Source organism: Dacryopinax primogenitus (genome assembly GCF_000292625.1).
Source record: "Dacryopinax primogenitus strain DJM-731 SS1 chromosome Unknown DACRYscaffold_18, whole genome shotgun sequence".
NCBI classification, from domain to species: domain Eukaryota; kingdom Fungi; phylum Basidiomycota; class Dacrymycetes; order Dacrymycetales; family Dacrymycetaceae; genus Dacryopinax; species Dacryopinax primogenitus.
In genome coordinates, this window is record NW_024467215.1 from 522,998 (window position 1) to 545,583 (window position 22,586).

General features: G+C 54.8%; 9 protein-coding genes and 1 pseudogene across 10 annotated transcripts; 4 read left to right on the forward strand and 6 right to left on the reverse strand.

The window, feature by feature from the left end:
* Nucleotides 1–39: 39 nt before the first annotated feature.
* On the reverse strand, nt 40–3,124 carry DACRYDRAFT_110638 (NADP-binding protein; the record flags this gene model as incomplete). The annotated part of the gene is made up of 7 exons (XM_040769093.1): nt 40–429; nt 481–780; nt 832–918; nt 994–1,104; nt 1,203–1,372; nt 2,369–2,645; nt 2,711–3,124. 7 exons carry the CDS (start codon nt 3,122–3,124, stop codon nt 40–42), a joined length of 1,749 nt encoding a protein of 582 aa, XP_040625637.1.
* Nucleotides 3,125–5,213: 2,089 nt separating this feature from the next.
* On the reverse strand, nt 5,214–9,481 carry DACRYDRAFT_57088 (uncharacterized protein; the record flags this gene model as incomplete). Its single annotated transcript, XM_040775414.1, has 14 exons — nt 5,214–5,603; nt 5,653–5,803; nt 5,857–6,053; nt 6,081–6,500; nt 6,550–6,738; nt 6,787–6,828; nt 6,881–6,892; nt 6,943–7,006; nt 7,067–7,251; nt 7,330–7,494; nt 7,551–7,678; nt 7,730–8,189; nt 8,280–8,517; nt 9,177–9,481. 14 exons carry the CDS (start codon nt 9,479–9,481, stop codon nt 5,214–5,216), a joined length of 2,946 nt encoding a protein of 981 aa, XP_040625638.1.
* A 2,671-nt stretch (nt 9,482–12,152) lies between these two features.
* DACRYDRAFT_110640 (uncharacterized protein) lies at nt 12,153–12,695 on the forward strand (the record flags this gene model as incomplete). Its single annotated transcript, XM_040769094.1, has 3 exons — nt 12,153–12,248; nt 12,307–12,561; nt 12,612–12,695. The coding sequence occupies 3 exons, from the start codon at nt 12,153–12,155 to the stop codon at nt 12,693–12,695; spliced, it is 435 nt and encodes a 144-aa protein (XP_040625639.1).
* Nucleotides 12,696–12,813: 118 nt separating this feature from the next.
* Nucleotides 12,814–12,897, reverse strand: DACRYDRAFT_t52 (annotated as a pseudogene). Its single transcript has one exon. The product of its transcript is annotated as a tRNA-OTHER (tRNA).
* Nucleotides 12,898–13,340: 443 nt separating this feature from the next.
* On the reverse strand, nt 13,341–14,560 carry DACRYDRAFT_24315 (DUF500-domain-containing protein). Its single transcript, XM_040773638.1, has 2 exons — nt 14,227–14,560; nt 13,341–14,155 (listed from the first exon to the last, which is right to left on the reverse strand). Exons 1-2 carry the CDS (start codon nt 14,396–14,398, stop codon nt 13,524–13,526), a joined length of 804 nt encoding a protein of 267 aa, XP_040625640.1. The 5' UTR covers nt 14,399–14,560; the 3' UTR covers nt 13,341–13,523.
* Nucleotides 14,561–14,775: 215 nt separating this feature from the next.
* On the reverse strand, nt 14,776–16,092 carry DACRYDRAFT_110642 (GroES-like protein; the record flags this gene model as incomplete). Its single annotated transcript, XM_040769095.1, has 5 exons — nt 14,776–15,165; nt 15,216–15,515; nt 15,567–15,653; nt 15,722–15,832; nt 15,943–16,092. The coding sequence occupies 5 exons, from the start codon at nt 16,090–16,092 to the stop codon at nt 14,776–14,778; spliced, it is 1,038 nt and encodes a 345-aa protein (XP_040625641.1).
* Nucleotides 16,093–16,692: 600 nt separating this feature from the next.
* Nucleotides 16,693–18,117, reverse strand: DACRYDRAFT_24316 (GroES-like protein). The gene is made up of 4 exons (XM_040773639.1): nt 17,946–18,117; nt 17,395–17,895; nt 17,059–17,334; nt 16,693–17,011 (listed from the first exon to the last, which is right to left on the reverse strand). Exons 1-4 carry the CDS (start codon nt 18,090–18,092, stop codon nt 16,901–16,903), a joined length of 1,035 nt encoding a protein of 344 aa, XP_040625642.1. The 5' UTR covers nt 18,093–18,117; the 3' UTR covers nt 16,693–16,900.
* Nucleotides 18,118–18,474: 357 nt separating this feature from the next.
* DACRYDRAFT_57190 (YjeF N-terminal domain-containing protein) lies at nt 18,475–19,366 on the forward strand (the record flags this gene model as incomplete). The annotated part of the gene is made up of 4 exons (XM_040775422.1): nt 18,475–18,697; nt 18,752–18,813; nt 18,858–19,222; nt 19,279–19,366. The coding sequence occupies 4 exons, from the start codon at nt 18,475–18,477 to the stop codon at nt 19,364–19,366; spliced, it is 738 nt and encodes a 245-aa protein (XP_040625643.1).
* An 827-nt stretch (nt 19,367–20,193) lies between these two features.
* On the forward strand, nt 20,194–21,660 carry DACRYDRAFT_96469 (GroES-like protein). Its single transcript, XM_040777374.1, has 5 exons — nt 20,194–20,537; nt 20,592–20,702; nt 20,768–20,854; nt 20,900–21,199; nt 21,259–21,660. The coding sequence occupies exons 1-5, from the start codon at nt 20,382–20,384 to the stop codon at nt 21,646–21,648; spliced, it is 1,044 nt and encodes a 347-aa protein (XP_040625644.1). The 5' UTR covers nt 20,194–20,381; the 3' UTR covers nt 21,649–21,660.
* A 164-nt stretch (nt 21,661–21,824) lies between these two features.
* Nucleotides 21,825–22,510, forward strand: DACRYDRAFT_24320 (uncharacterized protein). Its single transcript, XM_040773640.1, has one exon. The coding sequence runs from the start codon at nt 21,891–21,893 to the stop codon at nt 22,416–22,418; it is 528 nt and encodes a 175-aa protein (XP_040625645.1). The 5' UTR covers nt 21,825–21,890; the 3' UTR covers nt 22,419–22,510.
* Nucleotides 22,511–22,586: the final 76 nt, after the last annotated feature.

Genomic DNA, 22,586 nt, shown 5'->3' on the forward strand with positions numbered 1-22,586 from the left:
TCCTGTGTTCCTTCCTTGAGTATACGTCTATAATATCATTCAGATCTTCGTCTCCCAGGGGTGGTATACAAGCTTCTGTCCCGACACCTTCCGTTGCCTCATCAGATCGAAGCCTTCTTCAATCGAATTGAGTCCATCAGGCATGAGCTTAATCGGGTTGGGCTTAATCTTCCCCTGGCTCATGACAGCGTCCCACAGCGGTATCAGAGCGGTGATTTGCGATTCGTTCCCGGGATAGTAGATACCCCCTGCGAAAACTTTGTGCGTCTTGACTCCGGGAGGAAGGGTCCCGTCAAAGTCCAGAACGATGACGACTTCTGCTGCTGGGTGGGATAGGGAGGAGAGGACCGCTTCGATAGAACCGTGCTCAGTGATCGCGTCGAAGGCGTAGCGCAAGTTCGGGGCGAGGCCCTTGATCTGCGAGATGATCTGTCCACGAATCAGACCTCGGCACTCCATTTCGGTCGAGGGGAAACTCACATCCGTATTATGATAATCCAGCACCGCCTTCGCACCCAGGCTCTTCACATACTCGAAATTCCTCGGACTCGCAGTAGTGATCACTCTAAACCCCGCGATCACCCCCAGCTGGATAGCGAGTGCACCGACACTGCTGCTGCCGCCCCAGACAAGCAGCGTCTCGTCCTTTACTGTTGGGCTGACCTTCCCAGACGGGGAGAGAGGGAGAGGGATTTGGAGGGAGATGAACAAGCCAAGGGCAGCAGTCCAGTATGCTAACGGTGTTGTGGACGCTTCGTCGAATGTGTAACTGTCCGGGATCTGTGAGTCGTGTGTCAGCTCTGGTGAGGAATGAAGTGAAGTCAGGCGCACAGGTATCGTAGCGTCTACTCGGGCACAACAGTACTTCTGGTAGACCCCAAACCTTATCCCCTTTCCTAGAGGCGTCATCGTCACGACCTGTCCGAATACACATCACAAACACATTCCACAGAGCCAGCGGTTCATCACAGGAGAAAATAAGACACCACATACCCGATCGCCAACTTTGAACTTGGTCACTCCTTCGCCAACCTTAACCACTACGCCAGCAACATCCACCCCAACGATGAAGGGAAACGACGGCAAAGCAAAGTTGAAGTCCGCCTACCATATGTTCAGTACCCCTTCCCTTGGTTCAGAGCGGGACGTGCCTGTTTCCAATCGACGGGATTCTGTGCAGCAGCTTCGACGTGGATCCTCACCTCACCTGCTTCTGGTTCCCAGAGATCGACAGGCACTGCAGGAGCGAGAGGTGTCTTTTGAGGTGACTCCCGGAGGAGGGCGGCGACGTTCTGACTCTCGACCATTGGGGTACTGATGTTCGAGTCTAGTGGGGTGCCGGTGCTGGATAGAACGCAGGTGTGTGGAGGCCCTGCAGCAGAGGTAATATATACCCTTATCCTAGCTTGGCATTGTATACGTCGACTGTGTATTGGGCACACAGTTGACGGAGGCTTGCCAGCCGGAACTCAGTGTCGTTCGACATGGTCGTCATTTGTTAGAAGTAGGGTCTTGCTCGGCCCGGTCGGTACGATCAGGGTTAATGATATCAATAATCTGGCAACGAGAGAAATGCTAGCATCTCCCTTATAAGGACCGCAAGCTTGGTTGAAAGGGGGTATTGAGTGAATATAGCTGAGGACGAAAATCGGACCGAGGTTGTGCGGCAATTATATGCACTTCAGCACTTCACACCATCGTGAAACAACTTCTCAAGTCACAATATTATCACTACTTCTTAGTTAATCATGACCACACTGCTGAGGTGAAGCAAGCCTGTATAAATGTGGAAAGCCAGTTTGTACGGGAATAGTGCAGCGATGCAGCAGCTCTGATGAAATTTCCATGAGGATATACTCATAAAACAGATGTGTCTCACACCCGAACTTCGCGCTAGTGTACTAGGAGAGTGTCCGCTTCTCGACTGGGCTGTCCACTTCGCGAACCAACGTGTCAGAGATCTACTCCTTGTGCGAGCGGCGTTCACAACTTAACTGTGTTAACCGTATCCAGATGGGAGGAACAGGGATACTTCGGTGTCTCTGTTTTGTTACTATCGATTTGAACGGTTATCTTCTTGTGATTACATTGATTGTCACTATGACTAGAACAACTCATGCGTGACCAACTAGTATGTGTGAAGAATATCGACAAATATGAAGGAGACACCCCAACTGCAATTATTTACCTCCCTCTTTGCCTTCACGCCGAGCAGACCTGGAAAGGTATAAAGTGCCATTGATATATTTGCAAATCATAACAGCCATGTCAAGTGCCGAGTCCTGATATGTACTACCAACAAATATTCATACGATATTTGTGAATCAAACAAGTAACGCCATCGCCGCCAGTACGACTCCCAACGCACCTCCAACGACGACCGTCTCCGCACCGCTCGTCTCACCCCCGCTCGTCCCAGTAGTAGGTGCACTGCCGCTTCCAGAGCTAGACGTCGTTGGTGCTGCACCCAAACTATTCCCATTTCCCCCACTGCCTCCTGCACTGTTCGACCCGGTCCCACTGGCGCATTCGGCCTGGTACTGCGCTTGCGTGAGATCGGCGAGCTGGAGCCAGCAGGAGAGGCAGGTCGAGCTGAGCATCCTCGCATTTGTGCATAGGCAAGTGAGGTCCGAGTTAGCGCATCCCTGGGTGATGTCAGTCGATACTCGGCAAGAAGAAAGAGGCAGGAACATGCCATCATCCGCATCACGCTCGCCTGGTCGGCCATTGACACACACGTCGTCGTGCAATACGATGTTGCGCTCGGACTAGCAGAAGGGGCACTACCCGATGCTGACCCCGCTCCCGTGATAACCCCCCCTCCAGAACCACAATCTGCCGTCCACTGCGCCGGTGTCAAGTTCTCGGCAGTGAGGATACAGTCCAAACAGGCCGTGCTCAGGTCGTTCGAGTTGTCACAGATACAGGTCGCGTCCGTTGATGCGCAGTTGGTGATTGCCGTCAGGGCTGAAAGGTCTGATGCGGAGGTGCAGGAGGCGGCGCATGCTGCTGCACCGGCTTGACGCCCGATGAGGGAGGAGGATGAGGAGCGTACGAGCAGGTGAGAGCTGGCGCTTACGAGCGCGGGGAGGAGCAGCAGCGAGCAGAGTAGATTGATCTGCATGTCGTGTCTTGCGCACCTTGATTTCTACGCAATCTTTCGCTTTGAAGATCTCAATTGTAAGATTTACAATTCTCATCATACAACACCAGCTTTTGTACTAACCCTGGAGCAGTCTGATTCCCGACCAGCCCGGCAGGTGGAGTCTAACCCGCTCTATCCGGCACTCCGCCCGCTCCGCCATCTTGCACCTCACAGGACCCCTTCAAAACCAAACTCCTTACAGTACTGGCGTCCGTATTCTCGGGCTTGGCGCTTTGTACGGTATATGTTCGAATGGCACGTTCCTGTTCGGCAATGTCCTGACCGAACCCTTGGGCGCCTACAACCCTGGGTTGTATATGGGAGGCGCAACAGCCGGAAGGAGTCGGACACTTACATTGGGCGGGAGAATGTTGGACCATCGAGAGGAAGGCGTCTCGGGAAATGCTCTTCCTGCCCTTCCTGCGCCTGGGAGATCGGAATAATGGTGTTCTTTGGACGGCGGCCGGCCGAGGAATCTCCTGGCCACAGACTATCCTCGTGAATACATCACGCTGAATCAGACAACATTATTCATGTGACTTGTGAGTTTTATGCACTGTGTTCGGGAATGCGCTTGTGACAAAAGACTTCTGGAGAAATCAAGAATTTGGAGAACTGTATACTTGGACGGAAATGCGAATCGACTCGAAGAAGTCTGTGCACCGCGTTCCTGACATGACTCTCCGGTTTTCTTTGCGGTCTCACATCAGCAAGACGATGCCAATACCCAACACGGCCACACCCACCACTCCACCGTGCCCAACTATCCTCCCGCTCATACCCCCACTAATTGGTGGACGGCCTCCATTCGGCAGACCAGTCTGTCCCCCACTGCTCGCCGTACTCGTGCTCATGCTCGTCACCGTTCCTGTATCTTCCGCAGACGTGGATCCCCCGCTGGAAGCGCCACATGTTGCCTCGATCTGGCTCTCGGAAAGTCCGAGCTCAGCAAGGACGCACGTGTTGCAGCCTGTCGAAAATTGGCCGGCCGCGGTGCACATACAGGTGTCGTCTGACACAGGGCAAGACTGGGTGGTGTTAGCTGCGTTGGAGGATGATACGGTGGAACATACCGTGAACTGAGTGTAGGCGGCTTGGTCCTGCGCTGAAGAGCAGGAAGAAGCGCACAAGTTACTTCTCGGGCTGATTGGGGATGATGTCGGGGTCGAGGGAGTAGACGCAATCTCAGAAGTCGTTGAGCTCGAAGTACCACCATCGGTAGTCCCTCCCAAGCCACCGCATATCTGGGTATACTGAGCTTCAGTGAACCCCTTGAGTTCCAGTACGCATGCCAAGCAGTCTGCCGCTAAGAGGGCCGCATTCGAACACAGGCAGGTGTAGTCGGACAGCGCGCAAGTTTGGAGTACCGCGATCGTGGGCAGATCACCGTCCGCTGTACAGGTTGCCATGCACGCGGCGGTGTCTTGCCGCCGAAGGTTGAGCGAGAGGACAGCGCTGAAGAGGAGAGGGAGGAGGAAGAGCATGCTGGACGGGAGTGTTGCCTCGACCTGGACGAGGAGTCAAGCATTTTATGTTCGACATTGTCTGTTGTTGCAGTTATGGTAAGAATACCACGTGTGCTGCGCGCGTACTAGGGGAGGAGTATGCACCATGGGTGCCCAGTTCCCTTTTTCAGTATGGGTATTACCCTAAACAGACTCGCCACACGGTGCATTTCGGTATGACTTCGTAACCATTTGTCCGATTTGCTCATCTGACAGTACTAGCGTTGTTGGGACTTCTATCAAGCGTATTAACAAGTTTATCAGATCCATTCCTAGCTCAGCACATTCAACCGATGAGATGGGAGCGAGGAGCAAGGGATCAAACAAAAAAAATACGGGAGTCACGTGGTGAATAACAAAACCGTCGGCACCGCCCCTACGCTTATCTGTTATCTATCTGCGCAATATCCCCTCAACTCCCACTGTCTCGGACAACATTGATGTACGGTGCCCAATTATCTGGGACTATGTCTGCCTGAGCAGGCTGTGACTGGCAACTGGATACAGTCTACTGTACAACCTCTCGAAGGTGTTTTGTTGCTTTCTACTTGTACATCATTCCTTCAACCCCTGGTAGTCAACTTGCGAAACGCGTCCGGTACCAGCCGGCAGCTCACCCACCATACGAAATCGAGGGTCGCACGGAGAACATCCCCGATCCCAACTCCGACGACAGGAGCAACGTTCGGTGTACTTTCAAGTTTCTCGTCTGCATTCCCATCAACCACAACAGTAATATTCGCCTTGCCCTCGCTCTCATCCTGGCCTAAGACCGCTCCGTCCACGTGGATGTCGGTGCCGACCGCAAAGGCGACAGGTTTAGCGTCGATATCTTGCGGCATATCATACGCTATCCTAGCACCTACCCAAGCATACGGATAATTATGCTGCCAGAAGTTCCTGAACGTGCGTCTCTGCGCGATCCTGGGATGGGTAGCGAATGAGCCTCCGAGCTACAAACACCTGTCAATAAATGCAGAAAGAAGAATGGGAGCCACGTACAACAACTTGGTGCGTTCCGTCATTGAAGTCGTTCGAGTATCCCGGGTAGACGCCAGAGGGGAGGAACTCCTCGTATCGGTCCATCACCGTGCTGGTCCACTCCCACACGCCACCATTGTGCCCTCTCTGAGCGATGGAGTCCCATTGCGGCCTTTTCATTACTCAGATCTGCATCTCCAGAGAACTGAAGACAGAGCGACTTACGGGATCGGATGCCAGTTCTTGAAGCCAATGTTGGCCGCTTCACCCGCATCGGTACGATCAAGGAAAGCCCGTAGCTCAAGCTCGTTCGGGATACGGCCTCCCTTCGAAGCGGCGAAAGCCGCGATGTCATCGTACGATGCCTGCAGGGGCCAGTGTTGCGCGACGGAGAAAGCGACAGGGCCGTGCAACGTTCGAGCCTGGATGAGTCAATATTCATCAAACACACGCACTATTGGAGTGGGTGAACTGCGTACATGTATCTCCCCGTCGACGAGCACCCAGCTCGCCGGCATAGTCCGCCCTGAACCTTCCCACCACTCGCGGTACTGCGCATTCGTAATAGGCGCAACCTCGATCCTGACGCTCCCATGCCGGACCAGCCGCCGGGGAGTCTCGTTATCCCAGCCAAACTCGTGGGTCTCCTTCCAGCTCTCGTCGGCTGTTGCATAATCTTCCGCCTCGAAGTCGTCATGGCCTATGCTGATACTGCCCTCTTCGAGAAGGAAGGTGGGGACGGGGTTTGACGGCGGGGGGAAGGCGTCCCACTCCTTGGCGAGGGAGGCGAAGGGAGGGGTTGCGAATCCTGGCGGGGGCAGAGAACCATTCGGCTCTCCTGAGGCCTGGATAAGCATGTACAGCAACGTCTTTCCTAGCGTGTCAGCAGCGGATCCGAACGAGGGAATATCGACCTACCTCGAGGTGCATGATCTCATGCTCGAAGACGATGGCGAGGATGCGCCCCACTCGACGCAAGCACGCCTTTTCCCCAGTCTCCATATGCTCATACAGCTGCGCCACGCGCATCCGGACCGCATCGCGGAACGCAAGGATCTGGTCGAGCGTGGGCCAGTCCTCGTCCTTCTCAGGCACTATGGAATGATCCTTTCCATTCTGTGAGCACGTATGGGCCGAGTAACGAAATGGGCTCACATGACATACGCTCGGGTCATCTACGTTCGGGTCAATTCCACGCTATGAAGAATGTTAGCTGTATCCCGCGTGGATCGTTCGCCGATGTGCCCACCTCAAAGATGTGCTACATGTGGCTGATCAGCCAAGATCAACGTAAGAAAGAAACACGCGCACCTTGAAATATTCTGGCTGGGTATGCGGTTCCTGGAAGAGTCTGGAGAGATGAATATCAAGGAATCTACGGGTCGTCAAGCCGGTCAGAGCATTCCCGAAGCGACAGGAAACTGTCTAGGCTCACGCAGGGATATGTCCGAGGTAGAAGAGACACTTGTGCCGCAGGTCGATAGGCTTCCGGTGCATCATCGGCTCGGGAATCATGCCTACCGTCGCGATGTCCCACGCTTTCCAGAGCTCGTTCCACTCGTCAAGGGTGGGTACGCCGCCGGTAGGGACACGCTTGAACAGGGCCTGGCTGTCAGCTGACTCGAGCGCGTTAGGGGAAGAGGTTGAGTGCGTGCTTGTCGAAATGAGATCGGGATGGAAGACATGGCCGTTGATTACAGGGTGGAGGGTCGGAAGGAGGGGGAAATGGAATGCCGGTCGCTCGAGGAGATAGAGCGTGTATAGCGGCTGGCCTGTCTCTGTGTTGAGGTTCGGCGAATGGTACGATTCGATGATGCGCAGGTTGGCTGCGCTAAAGAGGGTGGCCACGTCCGCACTCGAGTACTGTTCATGATGTGAGCAGGCATTGAAGACAAAGGCGTCAATTGGGTTAATCACACCTTGTAAGAATATTCTATGTTGATCTCCTCATCACGCGCGATATCCACGCTGAGTTCACCCTCTTCAGGCGTTCCAGGAAGCACGACCTGCATATCCTTCTTCGCTCTATAGAACGCCTCGTGCCGACCTGCCATATTCATCAGCTCCACATCAGGCAACGAAGGTGGCAAATCCTCACCTTCCTCCACATTGTACCTCCCAACATATTGCCAGCGTTCTCTTTCGAATTCCGGTCCGCCCAGCTCGCGCGCAGTGTTAGTCAATCCATTCATGAGGAACTCGTTCGTCCAGTAGTCTTTGGCGCTGTACGCGGACTCGACGCGCCACTGCTCGTTTCTCCCATCCAGCCCGAGGAGAAGGGTGTCCCTACTCCCTGGGCGAAGCGGGAGGCTGGCGAGGAAGGGCGCTGCCGCTTGACGGGTGAGGTTGCCGAGGGAGGAACCGAGGAAGAGAAGGTGCAGGGGCGGGTGCTCGCCCTCGCTAGACAGAGCACGAGGGCAGGGGGAAGGAGTCGCCAGCGGGGGAGTGGAGGGTCGTGATGAGTCGTTCAGTGAGCTTCCAGCCGTCGACAGCGGAGGAGTGCTGCTTCTCACAGTCGACGAATCATTGCCACAATGGTTAGGGACATCAAGGCAGCGCTGAGGTTTCCGCCCACGTTCGACGACTTCACCGAACTTTTCCAGCCCGGTCTTGTCTAGCACTGGCGTCTCGTGTTCCTCTGAAGGGACGTCGATGCCCCCCGTGCGGATGAACTCGATCCCGCCTTCGTACGTTCCCCAAAGGCCGTGTGCAGCGACTTTTCCCCTCAGCTCGGGGCCGTAGGTGGACATAAGCAGACGAAGACAGCGTTCGAGTTCCTCCTGCTCCAGGTCGAGGGCGTAGTAGGTGAATGGCACAGTGTCTTCCGATTGAGTAGAAGCAAGCTTTGCCATTGCTCGTAGGAGGAGGGAGGTCTTGCGCAATGCGCTGGGGAGGATACGGGTAAGTAAGTGAGCACGAGACTGGGTTGATATAGAGTTTGGAGAAAAGGGTCAAGAAGATGATCAATGACACTCCGGTGTACCGTGCCGGAGTGATTGAAAGAGCGCATTGTGAATATCATCAATACGCCGGCCGACCGAAGATTACCACAAAAGGAGAATGTTGAGACCCGAGACAGCCGGGTTGTGGATGAAGAAAGGAGGGGCCAGAACATGGCCAAGAAGCAGATGGAACAAAGGAAGCGAGAAGCAAGCGGATTCATGCACAGAGAAGCGAAGAAGCCGCGGGGTTCGAAGGCGGCGCTCAAAAAGGTCAATCGAGATTAGCCTCGCGTACACCCCGCGACGCGCCACGTGCACACCCCGCACGCCCTGGCCACCCCCATACTCAGCGCATCACCAACTCAGTGATCCGCACAGTGCACCGCTCTCCCGCGCGCGTGGCCGTCATGCTCCGGCCGTCCATGCGCACGGTGTAGTTTCTCTGCTTACAGCCAATGGCTGACAAAGGGCGTACACATAGGGCGCGTTCTTCCGCGCGACTGAGAGGCTAACGACGCGCCGTGGCGCGGGTCATGTGCGCAAAATGGCGGGGGAGAAGGCGGGAAGAAGTCTATCTGAGATCGGGAGGGATGGGAAACTCACCCAGCGCCAAGCTCGACCATGACGCCCTCTTGTGCGTGCAAGCCCATGCGGCTGACGATCTCGTCCGCCCTGTGCGTGAGGAGCGCCTCCTCCTCGCTAAAGGGGTAATACACCTTACTCTCCGCCGTGAGCGAGTCGTATATCCGCAGTCCGGAGCCGGAGTAGAGGAGGACGGTGGGGAGGGTGCGTTTGCCCTTTGGCTGGGTGAGGCCGGCGCGTATCTGGGAGGAGAGGGCGAGTCCGGCGAGCGGGGAGAGTGCACGGACGTCGGTGATCGTGGGGGCGTATTCGGAGCCGGAGTTCATGTCGGCGGAGTCGGCGGAGTCGGCGGTATCGGCAGACATTGTTGCCGGTGGGTGCTGGGGTGTGGGTATGGTAGTATGAGCAGGGATTGCGTGATTGGAATTGGGTGAATATCGGTGTTCTTATAGGCTGGGATGTGGTTTTGTCTGGTGTGTAAGCCGCGTGGGTTTGGGCTACAGAAGGGGAGGGATACATACTTGTGTGTTGTGTTGGTGCGGAATGAGCGTGAGGCGTAAGGTCTCACTTATTCGCCGAGGTGAACGTCTCAGAATAAGGCTGCACGACAGTACACGAAGCTTCGACAGGTCCATTTTGACCTTCTAAATCTAATTTGTATACACACCCCGCATCACAATCAGCCCCGTTTGACATCCCTCCTTCCTTTCCTTTCCCTTTTTCTCCCCCTTCTAACCCTGCACAATCACACCCCTCGCCCTCCTCCCCACCCCACCCATCAGTATTCGCCCATTCCCTTATTCGGCAATCTGGGCGCGTGAGCCCCATCGGCCAGAGCGGGCGCAATGACCCGACGCGCCGGATTCGGTAGACCAGCCGGGCGCGGGGCGTGCAACAGCGAGCCCGGGGCGATGCGCTCAGAGTGTCATCATCATCTTGCATGGATGACGCTCTCCGGGTGGTCTATGCGCGTTCAGGCGAAACACCCTTGCCTGTCGGACATCGCGTCCTACATAGCGTGCCTTGATCGCGTCCCTCTGTCCTCGTGCACGCATACAATCCCCCACTTCCCTTTCTTCCGTCTTCTTCCCGCGCCCGTCTTCTCTCCACGTACAGCCTGAACGTAATTTGGCTTGCCAGGACACCTCCCCCCACGCCCTCGACAGCTCCGCGTCCATCTCCCCGTCCTTATTTGCGTCCGCGAACAGCCGTTCACGTGGAGTGTATTCATTCGCTCTTCCCATCCCCTAAAGGGCATTTACTCGTAGCCCCCGGGAGTGCAAGGCAAAAGGGCTAACTGGACCCCATGACGTCGGTTTGCTCCCGCAGATCGACCCTTTTTACTCATCCTGCTTCTCACGCTGACTGTCCAGACCTCGACGATTCTAGTCCGCATCGCTTCCCAAGAATAAACCGGAAGACTCGGGCTAGCCAAGCAGCCAAAATCCCCGCCTAGCACCACCTCCTGAGATGTCAGGTGTTTCAGCTCTCAGCACCGCCCGAGAATCGTACCGAATACCGAAAACCGGGGCCCTGGCAGACCCGCAAAACCTACAAGGCAAAGCCAAGCCCTTTCAGGCCCCGCTCCCATCCCCGCTTCGGCACCCCCTCCGGTGCTTCAACACCGGTCCAGTACCCGGTCGCTCCGAATTTCCTTTTTGAGCTTGTTCGCTTCTAGACCCTCGATTCATACCCGCGGGCGTATCATATCAGCTTAAGACCACCATGGAAAATGATCACAGGATGGCACGAGACGAGAACAAGCTCGACGTTGGAGAATGTGTCGGAGCCCCCGCCCCGCTTTGCCGGGCATCACGCTTCTTCGGCGAGATTGCGGCAAAACGTTCACCGTCCGGCCCAGTAAGCCGGTGGATTATTTTGATTTGTCTGCACATGGTACTGTCTTGTCGTGTGCCAGAAATAATAATAATAATAATTCTATTTTAACCTTCTCTTTTCATGTATTATGCTCATTATACCAATATGAGCCGCCGTCTTCTGCCCGCCAAGAGTCCGCCGGCATCCCCACATCTCCGCAGGGTCTGGCCTAACTTCCTTCCTTCCGCACAATACCAAATGCAATATTCTTCAGCCTTCTTCGTTCCCTCTCTTCGCACTTCTTCCCTCCTCTATGGCCCGTGCTCCCATCATACCGATTCAATACACTCTCCGCACCCATCCTGCCCCACCCAACACACAGAGACATGCGACCCCCTCCCCGTGCACACGCCCACATACGCCCAATATCACCGCATGATCCGTCCTCGGGCGCTCGTGACCCGTTCATTTCTCTATACGCTCAGCCAACAACCAGGCACGCATTGTAAGTCACTTGACGACCCGAGCCACGCGTCGGATCTACGTTCTCTAGCCAGATCGGCGCACCATGGCCAAATTCTCGCGGGTCGCTAATGTGCACAGGGTACTGTACTCTCCGCTGTCACACCCGGTCGTGTGCTCGCACTCGTGTTCGCCTTGGCCGTGCAACCTCCCAGAGTATCGTTCTTCGCAAGAGTCCGTCATGTGCTCCTGCCCCACACACCACGCCCACATCACGTTTCCTCCCGCTTTCCGCCTCGGTTGCCGCAGCCCAGGTCCAAATGGTCTGATTCTGCAAGGTCCATTCCGAAGTTTGGGATACCAACAACCCTGGCGTGGTCTGATTCTGGCGTTTCTGCTACTTGGGCTCTCTCCGCGGCTTGCAGGGATTCAATTTCCGCTTCACCACCCCGGGCATTCCTGCCCAAGAGCGTGGAGAAATGAGCCTGAGCAGCGGGTCCCCGCAGTCCTGGATCAGCCGACATGACGTTGCCCGAACTGGCCACAGGTGTCGTGTGCTTGCGCGACGAATGCTGATTTCGGTGTATTGCAGTTCTGTTTACGTAGGCTCTTGACGCCAAGGTGGGGTTCCGCACCATTACGAGCTAACCGCAGATCGTGCAATTTCTCACCTCACAACGCTGCGCAGTGCGCCCCCATCCTTGTGCGAACCGCGAGATGCCGAGAACACCTCCCGAAAAGGGACGACCTTTCTCCGCCGGCTATGTCCAGCGGTGCGTGGAACCCGTCAAAGGTCAGCTCATGCCAGAAAAGGTCTGTATGTACCTCAAGACGCCCCACTGTCATCTCAACAAGGCACGATCGCACTTAGATCTTGGCCATCCGGCCGCCCAAGGCGCCCCCACCACGCCCCAGCAGGTGTGGCGACGCAGACGTTCTCCCCCCCTCACACCTCAGCATCTCCAAGATCCGCCCCGCTCCCATCGTCTCGTCCCCTCAGCCAGAGGAGGGGCTCCCCGCAGGGGGATCGCGTCACCGTGCGCTCCGAGCAGGACAGGCAATCACCGGTCGCGTCGGATTCTGGTGGGTCAATCCTACACATCGACCTTCTCGCTGGAGGGGGAAGGTGAGCGCCCGCCGCACGGCTGAAGCGCGAGGCCTCCACCCGTTTCCCAGAATGGGCCGCACGCGGGGGATTCGAGGGCCACCCCAGGTTGGCAAGCGCTCGCAATTCCGCTGTGTAGAATGTTCGACCCATAATATGAGCAGAGGCTGGCGTCAGCGTACTTCCCATTAAGTTCAGTCAAAGAGTTGAGGAAAGCCTGAACCAAAGCAGAGGATAAAACATGGCCAATTCCGAGAAAAAGAAGGTGAGTGATGCCAACTACCTGGATTGAACAGGTGACCATTGGGGGTCCACATACGCTTCAGTCTACCGCGCTCCCAACTGCGCCAAGTACGCATAAATTAGCTACGACTCTTAGTGGTAAATATAATGTAAAATATTGTGCGGCATACATGCATCTCAACCCTGCCCGCCCCTCGAAAGTGTCTTGATAATGAAGATGCACGCGGTCCCGAATATCTCCGGGATTCTTCCCCTCGCGCTGTCTTCCCTAAACGATGCGTCATAGCATCCCACCTTGGCCTGGGAAGAACATTTCCTTCACGAGCTCACAGCATGGCCAAGGTGCGGCCACCCCACGACAAGTGCATACTTCATGAGCGACCGCAATGAATATCAGGCGAGATAGATATGGCTGGGGTATCATTGAACCGCTTTGCTTGGAGGTATTCTGTCGGAGATCGACGTAGATGTCTGGCACCAACAGAAGAAGGGAATGTGCACGACAACAACCCAAGTCCCGAGAAAAGACATCGTCATTTGATTTGCGGTACGAGAACGTGGAACAATGTTTATCCCAGCTCCAGCTGGGTAGATACTAGTCAGAAGAAAGTTGGAAGTGGGGAGGAACCAAACCGGTCGTTCTTTCGTAAAAGGTAGCATCATAAGCAATCAAAGCAGAACAATGAATCATAGAACAAATACACTCCGAGGTTGTCTCGCAGCTCGAATACTGCTCCTCTCTAGTTCTCAGAAGCGTCGAACACGGCCTCAGACTGTTGCTCTCCAGCAAGCGCCTCCTCACCCAGCCCCTCAGCAGCCTCGATGATCTCGTACAGCCTGCTCGCGACTTCCGGAGGCGGGACCTTGCCGCTGAGGATATCCTTAGCTGGTATGGCTGAGCCATAGAACGCCTTATTCGCCTCCTTCCTCTCGATCAAGACGACACCTTCGAGCGAGATGCCCGCGAACAAGCCCCGGCTCTTCGAGTAGCTGAACATGGGTGCCGGGTGAGCGAGCGCAGTTTGTACCGCGCCGCCCGTACCGATCGGGCCTGCGGTGGCACTGATGTTCCCCCCGATGGTGACGTTCCCGCCCATGGAGAATGCGCGCACGGCATCATCGCTGTTGAGGACGATGACGAAATCCGTAAGGTCGGCACCGATCTGCGCTCCCCAGCCAACACCGGCTGTCATGATAGTAGATGGGGCGGACCAGGAGCCATCGGGAAGGCGTGCGATGACGATACCGGAGCCTGCCTTGCCGGAGAAGACGAATCCGGCTTTCAGCACTTGGAAGATGGCGAGACCGCGGGCACGGGCGAGGACGGGGTGGGGAATGATGTTCAGTGCGGAATCGGGGTGGTCGGGGCTGGCTGGAATCCCAATGCATCCATAGCATTACTTGTTAGCTATAATCTCTCCTGAGTGGATTAGGCAGACGTACCAAGGAAACTAGCCAAGATACCGGCAGCTTTCTGCGCCTCTCCGGGCAGGGAGAAGCCCTGTGCGAACCCCTGCCCCTCTTGCAGCCCTTTGGCGGTAGCCTCGGAAATGAATGTGCTCGCCTGTGTACCGGCTTTGGTCGCTGCGGCCTTGAACTTGTCCAGGAATGACATGGTGGATGGATGGATGGTGATTACTGTGCTCCGCAGGAGGCAAGGGTTCGTTTGAGGGAGCGGAACGGTTGCTGATAGGATACGAGAGAAATCGTTCGACGAGTAGAATAGCAATACAAAGTCAAGAGAATCTCTTCGACTTAACGTTGATTTATGACAGCCTTTGAGCTTCGCGGTAACTGAGAAAGGAATGCGGCGCAGTACTCCTGTGACGCCCGACTCCGTATGTATATGCCTGTAACGCTCGAGGGGCGGGACGACACCGCCTCCGGTGGGTAGAGCATGCGTGGCCTTTACCCGGAACATTTCTTGATCTCTATTTGGTTGACTACTATTCGAGGACTAAAACTGTTGTTGGCTGACCAACGAACTATGGCTTAAATCTTCGTCTGCCAAGGATGGTAAACTATCTTCTGCCCTGAGACTTTGCCCTGCCTCATCAAGTCAAACCCGGCGTCAATGGAATTCAAACCATCAGGCATGATCTTCACCGGGAGAGGCTTGATCTTGCTCTCTTTCATCAGTACATCCCACAACTCGAGCAATCTGGCGCGCTCCTCTGCTTTTTCCTCTCTGTATACGGCTCCCACTCCAACTCTGTGAATCTTTACGTTGGAAGGGACGGGATCCTTGATATCGTTGATGATGGCGGCCTCTGGATTACTGTGGGAGAGAGACGGAAGCATTGCTGCAGTCGATCCGTTATCACAGATAGCATCAAATGCATACCGAAGGTTGGGAGTAACAGCTCTGATCTGGTCGACAATCTGTCCGACATCAGCATGCTTAGGTCATCGTCTTTGGTGAGCGCACTCACATCTGCATCATGATAATCCAGGACTTTGGCCGCCCCCAAGCTCTTGACATACTCGAAGTTCCTCGGACTGGCAGTAGCAACCACATTAAACCCCGAAATTGCCGCGAGCTGGACAGTGAGCGCTCCGACAGTCCCGCTCCCGCCCCAGACGAGGAACGGCTCTCCCTCCACCTTGGGGTACACCCTCTTAGCCTGGGAGAGCGGGAGTGGGATCTGGATGAGGGTGAATATCCCCAATGCTGCCGTCCAGAAACCTGCGGGTATCGTAGCTGCTTGGTCGAAGGTGAAACTGTCAGGAATCTGCGCTGGGTGGTCAGCGTTGAAACTATTTCAATCAGGGACACCTCTCACGGAAATCGTAGCATCGGCCGTAACGACGCTGTACTTCTGGTATACCCCGTGCTTGCTTGCTGCACCGAAATGGGTCATTGTCATGACCTACTCACGCAGCTCGCGTGTCAGCGGGAATGGCTTCAAAAGTGAAGAGACGAGGACGGAAAACTCACTCGATCACCAACTTTGAATTTGGTTACTCCGTCACCTAGCTTGTCTACCACGCCGGCAACGTCGACACCAAGTATGAAGGGGAAGGAAGGCACGGCGAAGTTCCAATCCAGCTGTGTTGATCAGCAACCTATTTATCCACTTCGTCGGCCACTCCCTCCAAAGCTTTTCACCACCCGGCCAAGGAGGGACAAGCCGACGACAGCACGGTTCAGCGACTTACTTGCTTCCAATCTGCTGGGTTCTGCCCTGCCGCTTCAACACGAATACGAACCTCTCCCCGTTCAGGCTCCCACAGCTCCACAGGCGCCGCAGGGGCGAGTTTCTTCTGCTTCGGCTCGCGCACGAGGAGACCGACGTTCGCTTTGGACATTGTATTTCGCGTTTGGAAGGGATAAAGTGTGAGGGCTCTTCTGTCGGGTAGAATATTGGTCGAGGACTGAACTGGATGGCGACTAGCCACCAGGGGGAGGTTATTTATCCTCCCCAGTCTGTGATTCCCGTATACCCGGAACATATGGGCGTTCTAGCTTTGACTTCTTTCCTGTACTCGTCCCACCCAGCAGTTAATAAGCAATCCGCGCCATAGCACCGTGTCCGCTCTACTACTCGGACTTTCCAAGCATCCCGAACATCCCAACAGAACTCTCAACAAGGGACCTGACTAATCCGTGGATATCCATGACGTGACGATAGAAGCCCCGATGCTGCTTGTGACCATAGCGAACAGAAAGCAGCCATTCATGTCATCAACCTATTTCACGTAAAGCCTCCTCGTGTTACGTCCTCCTGTGAGAAGAGACAGGATCCCTATTACAAAGCTGGTGATGGGAGTACATGGTCGAGAAGATCGGACAATTCGATTCCGATCGGACGAAGATGATCGTCCTTAGTAATCTTAGTTCGTGCAACCTTTTGTCTGGAACGCGTCATTACTAAACTGTTCAGATGATGGGTGTCGGAGTAGAAATTATTGGTCCGCTGGTCCCATGGACCGGCCGTGATACTGTTAGAAACATGCTTTATTTGCTTGAACAAAGTTGGGTAGGACACCGTCCGCTTCCAAACTTAGACTTATACACACTTACATACCTACGTTTCCTCGGTCATAAACGCATACACGCCCCTCTCGCCCACCGACCTCCCCTCTCACCCTCGCCGCTCCTTGCCGGAGCTCGGGATTAAGCCTCGGGCGTCTCCTGCGGGAGGTAGACGAGCTTGTGGCCCGAGATCTTGTGGTCGTGTTGCAGTTCGAACCCATGGTCGATCGAGTTCAGCCCGTCGGGCATCAACTACTTCATATCAGTACATGCAGAACGAGTTGCATGGTAGAGCATACCTGGACAGGGCTGGGCTTCAGCTTGCCCGCATCGACCAGAGCCTGCCAGAGCGCTGTGAACGCTTTGAGCTCCTCTAAGTGCTCCGGCTGGTTGAGGACCGTGCTCTGAACCACGAGGACTTCGACGCCGTCAGGTTTTACGCCGTCGAACGGGAGGACGTTTGCGACTTTCCCGCCATCGGTGAGAGCAGCCATGCATGCTTCCGTCGTCTGCAGTGTGGAGATGGCGTTGAATGCCAGGGAGAGAGAGGCTGCAGCGTGAATCTTCTCGATCACCTGTGTTGTCTATCTATGAGCTGCCTGAACTACAGATAAGAGGGAGGTGAAGAAGCGCACATTGCGATCATGATAATCGAGCACTACGTCCGTTCCAAGGCTCTTCACATACTCGAAGTTGTGCTTGCTAGCCGTGGCGACAACATGGAACCCAGCGGCCTTCGCGAGCTGTACAGCAGCAGCGCCGACGCTCGAACTAGCACCCCAGACGAGCATCCACTCGCCTATTCCTACGTCACGGGAGACCTTGCCCTTCTCAAGGGGGATAGGCACGCCCAGCATGGTATGCACCCCGATGGCGGCGGTGTAGAATCCCAGCGGAAGGGTGGCCGCCTGGTCGAATGGCATGCTCTCGGGGATCTTGATTGAAGACGCCGCTTTGGTGACGCAGTACCGCTGATAGGTGCCGTATTTTGACTCACGACCCAGAGGGGTCAGGGTTGCGACGTGATCCCCGGCTTTGAAGGATCCTACGTCCTGACCGGTTGATTCGAGTACTACGCCAGCGGCGTCACACCCTAAGATGATAGGGAAGCTAGCGACGGCGTATCCTGTTGCTGCCTGGTGGGTATGAGCACATACTCGACATCGACTATAGGAAGAAGACGCACCTGGACAGGATCCACCGGATTCTGCGCACAGGCCTCGACACGAATGAGAAGTTCGCCATGTCCAGGCGTGGGAATATCGACCGGTTTAGCCGGAGCTAGTTTACCGCTCGCTGCCGATGGGACGACGATTGCAAGATTCTTTGACATTGGTAATGGCCAAAATGCTAGATGCTAGATGATTGCTGTAAGAGAGTTGAAGTTAGATTGGCAGGGGCAGGTCCGGAGGTGAGCTAGGCTGGGTTATAAATCCTTGTAAGCAGCGGATCCAGTAGCAACATGGTCACGCCCCCCTCGAGGAGATGTCCGGGTTCACTGGAGCGGGATGATAATATGAAGAAGGGGGCGTGACAAGGGTAGAACATTGCAGATGATGTAAGAATCATTCATCCAATCTCTGTACTCACGGAGGGAATCACATGCCCTGAGCGCTTCCAGACCACAAGCCGATTCCGGCCACGTGATCATCGGGTGCATTCCTATATCTGTCTCTTGAAGAGTCAAGTAGGCTGGCATAATCTTGAGCTTGACCATGTCAATGCGCTACCTCACCGCACATCTCGCACAGGAGATTGACGCTAAGCTCATGGGTGAGGCGGGCGCTTTCTCCCTGGATCAGCTTATGGAGCTTGCGGGCCTCGCTGTTGCCCAAGCGCTCGCGGCGTCCTTTTCTATCCCGAAATATACGAGAGTCTTGGTATGCTGTGGACCGGGGAATCAGGGAGGAGACGGGCTGGTTGCGGCGAGACATCTGAGTGCGTGAAATGGTCAGAAATGTTAGAAGATACGCTGAGGGAAGAGTGAGACAGGTCACTTCGGGTACAAGCCTACACTGTACATGCCCAAGACGGGTAATAAGGACATCTACCAGGTGCGTCACCATCTTCCCCGCTCTTCCCGCCTAATCCGTTACAGAGACTACATAAACAATGCACGAACATGTCCATCCCTACACTTCCTGCGTCCGCCGACCTCCCTGCCTCCCTAAAGTCTCAAGACCTGATCCTAGACGCCATCTTCGGATTCTCATTCCAAGGCCCCTTGCGTGCGCCTTTCTCTCGGATCCTCCCCCTACTTAGGGACAGCGGATTGCCGATGTTGAGCGTGGATATACCCAGCGGGTGGGAGGTGGAACGCGGGCCTGTACCACTCCAATCCGAGGAGGGGGAAGACTTGGGAGCGCCATTAGACCCGGAGGTCCTTATAAGCCTTACCGCGCCAAAGTTGGGCGTGAAGGGGTATAGAGGGCGCCATTGGTTGGGAGGGAGGTTCGTTCCCCCGTGAGTCGCGCGTTTGATGATACTCGAGAAGAGGATGTGCTGATGGTGTGGGGCAGGGCGATGGAACGGGAGTGGGAGCTGAACTTGCCCGAATATCCGGGCAGCGAGCAGATTGTCCAGCTACCCACCTCGGCCGAACTTTGATTCGAATGGGAAATCAAGTCGATACAACATGGGAACTAGTGGTAGACGAGCGCGAGGTACAACGCTAGATGAGTACGCGAATGAACTGGAGAGGGAGACCTGTGTCTGGAGGGCGTGGAAGAGCATGGTAAGTGTGGAAATAACAAAATGGCAAGCGGAAGATTTGTACGATGTATCATTATTCCTCAGTTTCATTCAATCTGAACACGACGACCTGTGGTCAATCTGCAGTCGACGCACATTGGGAGGGACAGTCAGGTGACCAAACTGAGGAATATCCCTGGATACAACATGGAATTGTGGGGGGAAGCATCAAGGAGTGGATTGGCAACCGCACTTGCCCGGTTAGTTTGCTCGGACGGTTGGTCGTGTTGGTCATGTTCTGTCCTACGAACCCGTTCATCAGTAGGTTTATCCTTAATGCAATCACAGGAGTGTACCGGTGTCCGGAGCGCTGATGCACTGATCAAACTTTACAATGCTATAGCAGATTGGTAATACCATAGTCCCTTCGAAACAGATCCGGTAGCAGGTTCTGATTGGAATCGTCCGAGATCTGGAGCGACCTGAGAGAATAAGTTTAGCGAGCAATACAGCCCCGCATAGGGCAGGTAGGGAGCTTTGTCAGTTGTTTGACCTGATATATGAACTTAGTTCTATTCCGACACTTCCCACGTTAATATTAATGTTGAACCACACTTTGAGGGCACGACGTGGAACGTTAACCGCTGGATGCTGCTGACAGCGCGTCATCCGTCATCTTCTTTCCACGATCATCGCCCGATCTTCCTATGATCACATAATCCGGCCCAATCAAGACCCTGCTCCACACCATGATCTGGCAGACTTCCCATGGACAGCTGCGCCAACATCTTGCACAGTCCTATCTTCCCATGTATGGTACAACGCTGGGAATATAGGGTATATATATCTCTTCTCGCTGGCATGCGCCTTTATCTTCATAACCACCTGAGCCCAATAACAACCTCCTGTACCTCGAACAAAGAAGACGTCAATGGCCAACAATCAGAATATTGCTGCCCTCCTCCGAGAGTCGCCTCAGAAGACACCTCTTACACCTCCTGTCCCTGTAGAGCTCTGGGAACCAGAGCAGGGAGAAGTCAGGATTCGTATTGAGGCTGCTGCTCAGAATCCGGTGGATTGGAAGCAGGTATGCCTCCGTCTCTGATGAATGAAGCCATGAGTGTGCTGATGCAAATATCAGGCCGACTTCAACTTCGCCATTCCATCTTTCCCCTTTATTCTCGGTGTGGATGTTGCAGGAGTGATAGATAAAGTTGGTGCGGGAGTGACCAAGTTCAAGATCGGCGACCGGGTTCGTGTCAATCTAACTAATCGCAAGTAGGCGCTGGCTGATGTGGAATGCGTGGGCTTGCACAGGTCTTGTCGATGGCCCCGCTTGGCAAGGCAAACAAGTTTGGTGCTTACCAGAAGTTCTCCTGTGCCAAGGTGGACGCTACGATCGGTGTAAGCACAACATGTCTTGTATGAACAGAGGCTAAGGACCCACAGATCCCAGAGAGCTACTCCTTCGACGAAGCGGTCACTATTCCCCTGGCGTACTGGACCGCCGCTCTAGGGATCTTTCCATCTCTCCAAGTCCCGATCCCCCTTTCCACATCTGGCCTCGTCAGTCCGACAGTGACGGATCAGACGTTCCTTGTCTGGGGCGGTAGCAGCAGCGTCGGTGCTCTTGCCGTCCAGCTGGCGGCGATCGCGGGGTTTAAGGTCATCGCGACTGCGAGCCCGAGGAACTTTGAGTATGTGAAAAGCTTGGGTGCGGATCACGTGTTGGATTATCATGATGCAGACGTGCGTTCGATCTTCCATACACCTCGACCCACTCTGTTAACCGATATGTGTGTGGTTAGATTGTCGAGCAAATCAAGGTCCTCGCCCCGAACCTCCGCTATGCTTATGATGCAATCAGCGAAAACGGTTCCACAGAATCCGTCCTCTCCACGCTATCTTACTCTGCTCCAGAAGTCGTCACCGTGCTGCCTTTCAAAGGCGAACTCCCCTCAGGTGCCAAAACCCACGAGGTCATGGCCGGGTGTATCTACTACCCCGGCCATGAGACAAAGCTGACGGCTTTGCTCGCCTTGTGGGACGTGCTCATGAGCCAAAGGAAGATCAAGCCGAACCCGGTTATGCTCATGCCTGATGGGCTTGGATCGATTGAGGAGGGCTTCGACCTGATGAGGAAGGGCAAAGTATCTGGACAGAAGATCGTATACCATCCCTGGGAGACGAAGATCTAGATCATATTTCACAGATACGCTATCAGAACTGTAGCATGAGAGTTGAATGTGTATGAATGAGCTAGAATGAAGTGCGCGTCATAGATATTACTAAATGCAGGAGAACAGGGTGGTTCAGGGTTGCAGTGACGTCTGCTCCTCCACATCCGTTTTCTCCAAATGTACATATGTTCGCTGGACGACCATCTAGCTCGATAACCCAGCTTGCGCTCTCCCATTTACAAACGCGCACATCCGCAACAATGGGCTTGACCCCGGCGCCTCTTACTTCCCTCAAGCTCACCGTCCAACGTGTGCCCTCACATGCCGACTCCCCCGCCACGCTGCCCATCTTGATCTACCACAACGTCTTCCCTGCCGATACACCTCCAGGGACGATCGAGTCCCACATGCGGTCCAACGGGTACGAACCCCAATGGCGATATGGGATGTATCCCTTCTCCCATTTCCACACGACGACATACGAAGTACTTGCTGTCTATTCCGGAAGCGCGATCTGCCAATTCGGAGGGGACTCGAACCCCGGCAAAGTGCACATGCAGGTGCAGGAGGGGGACGTCGTCATCCTTCCCCCTGGGATGGCGCACAAGGGTGTAGAGATGCCGAACGGATTCATGATGGTGGGAAGTTATCCGATGGGGTATCATTGGGATGAGAAGAGAAAGGGGCAGAAAGGGTTTGAGGAGAAGATTAGGGCTGTTAAGGGGTTGGTCAAGGATCCCGTGTATGGGGAAGAAGGGCCTGCGCTGGAACATCTAGGAGGCAATTGAAGAAAACCGCAGATGATACCATGTACATGATGCAGGATGACTGCTCGCTCGTTGTATTCTTTGCCTTGTTCACTTAATGAAATCGATAATTGGTGTGATGAAGACTGCCCGAAATCGGCTGTACAACGATAGGCAATTCATTCGTATCATTCCGATCTGCGTACTAGA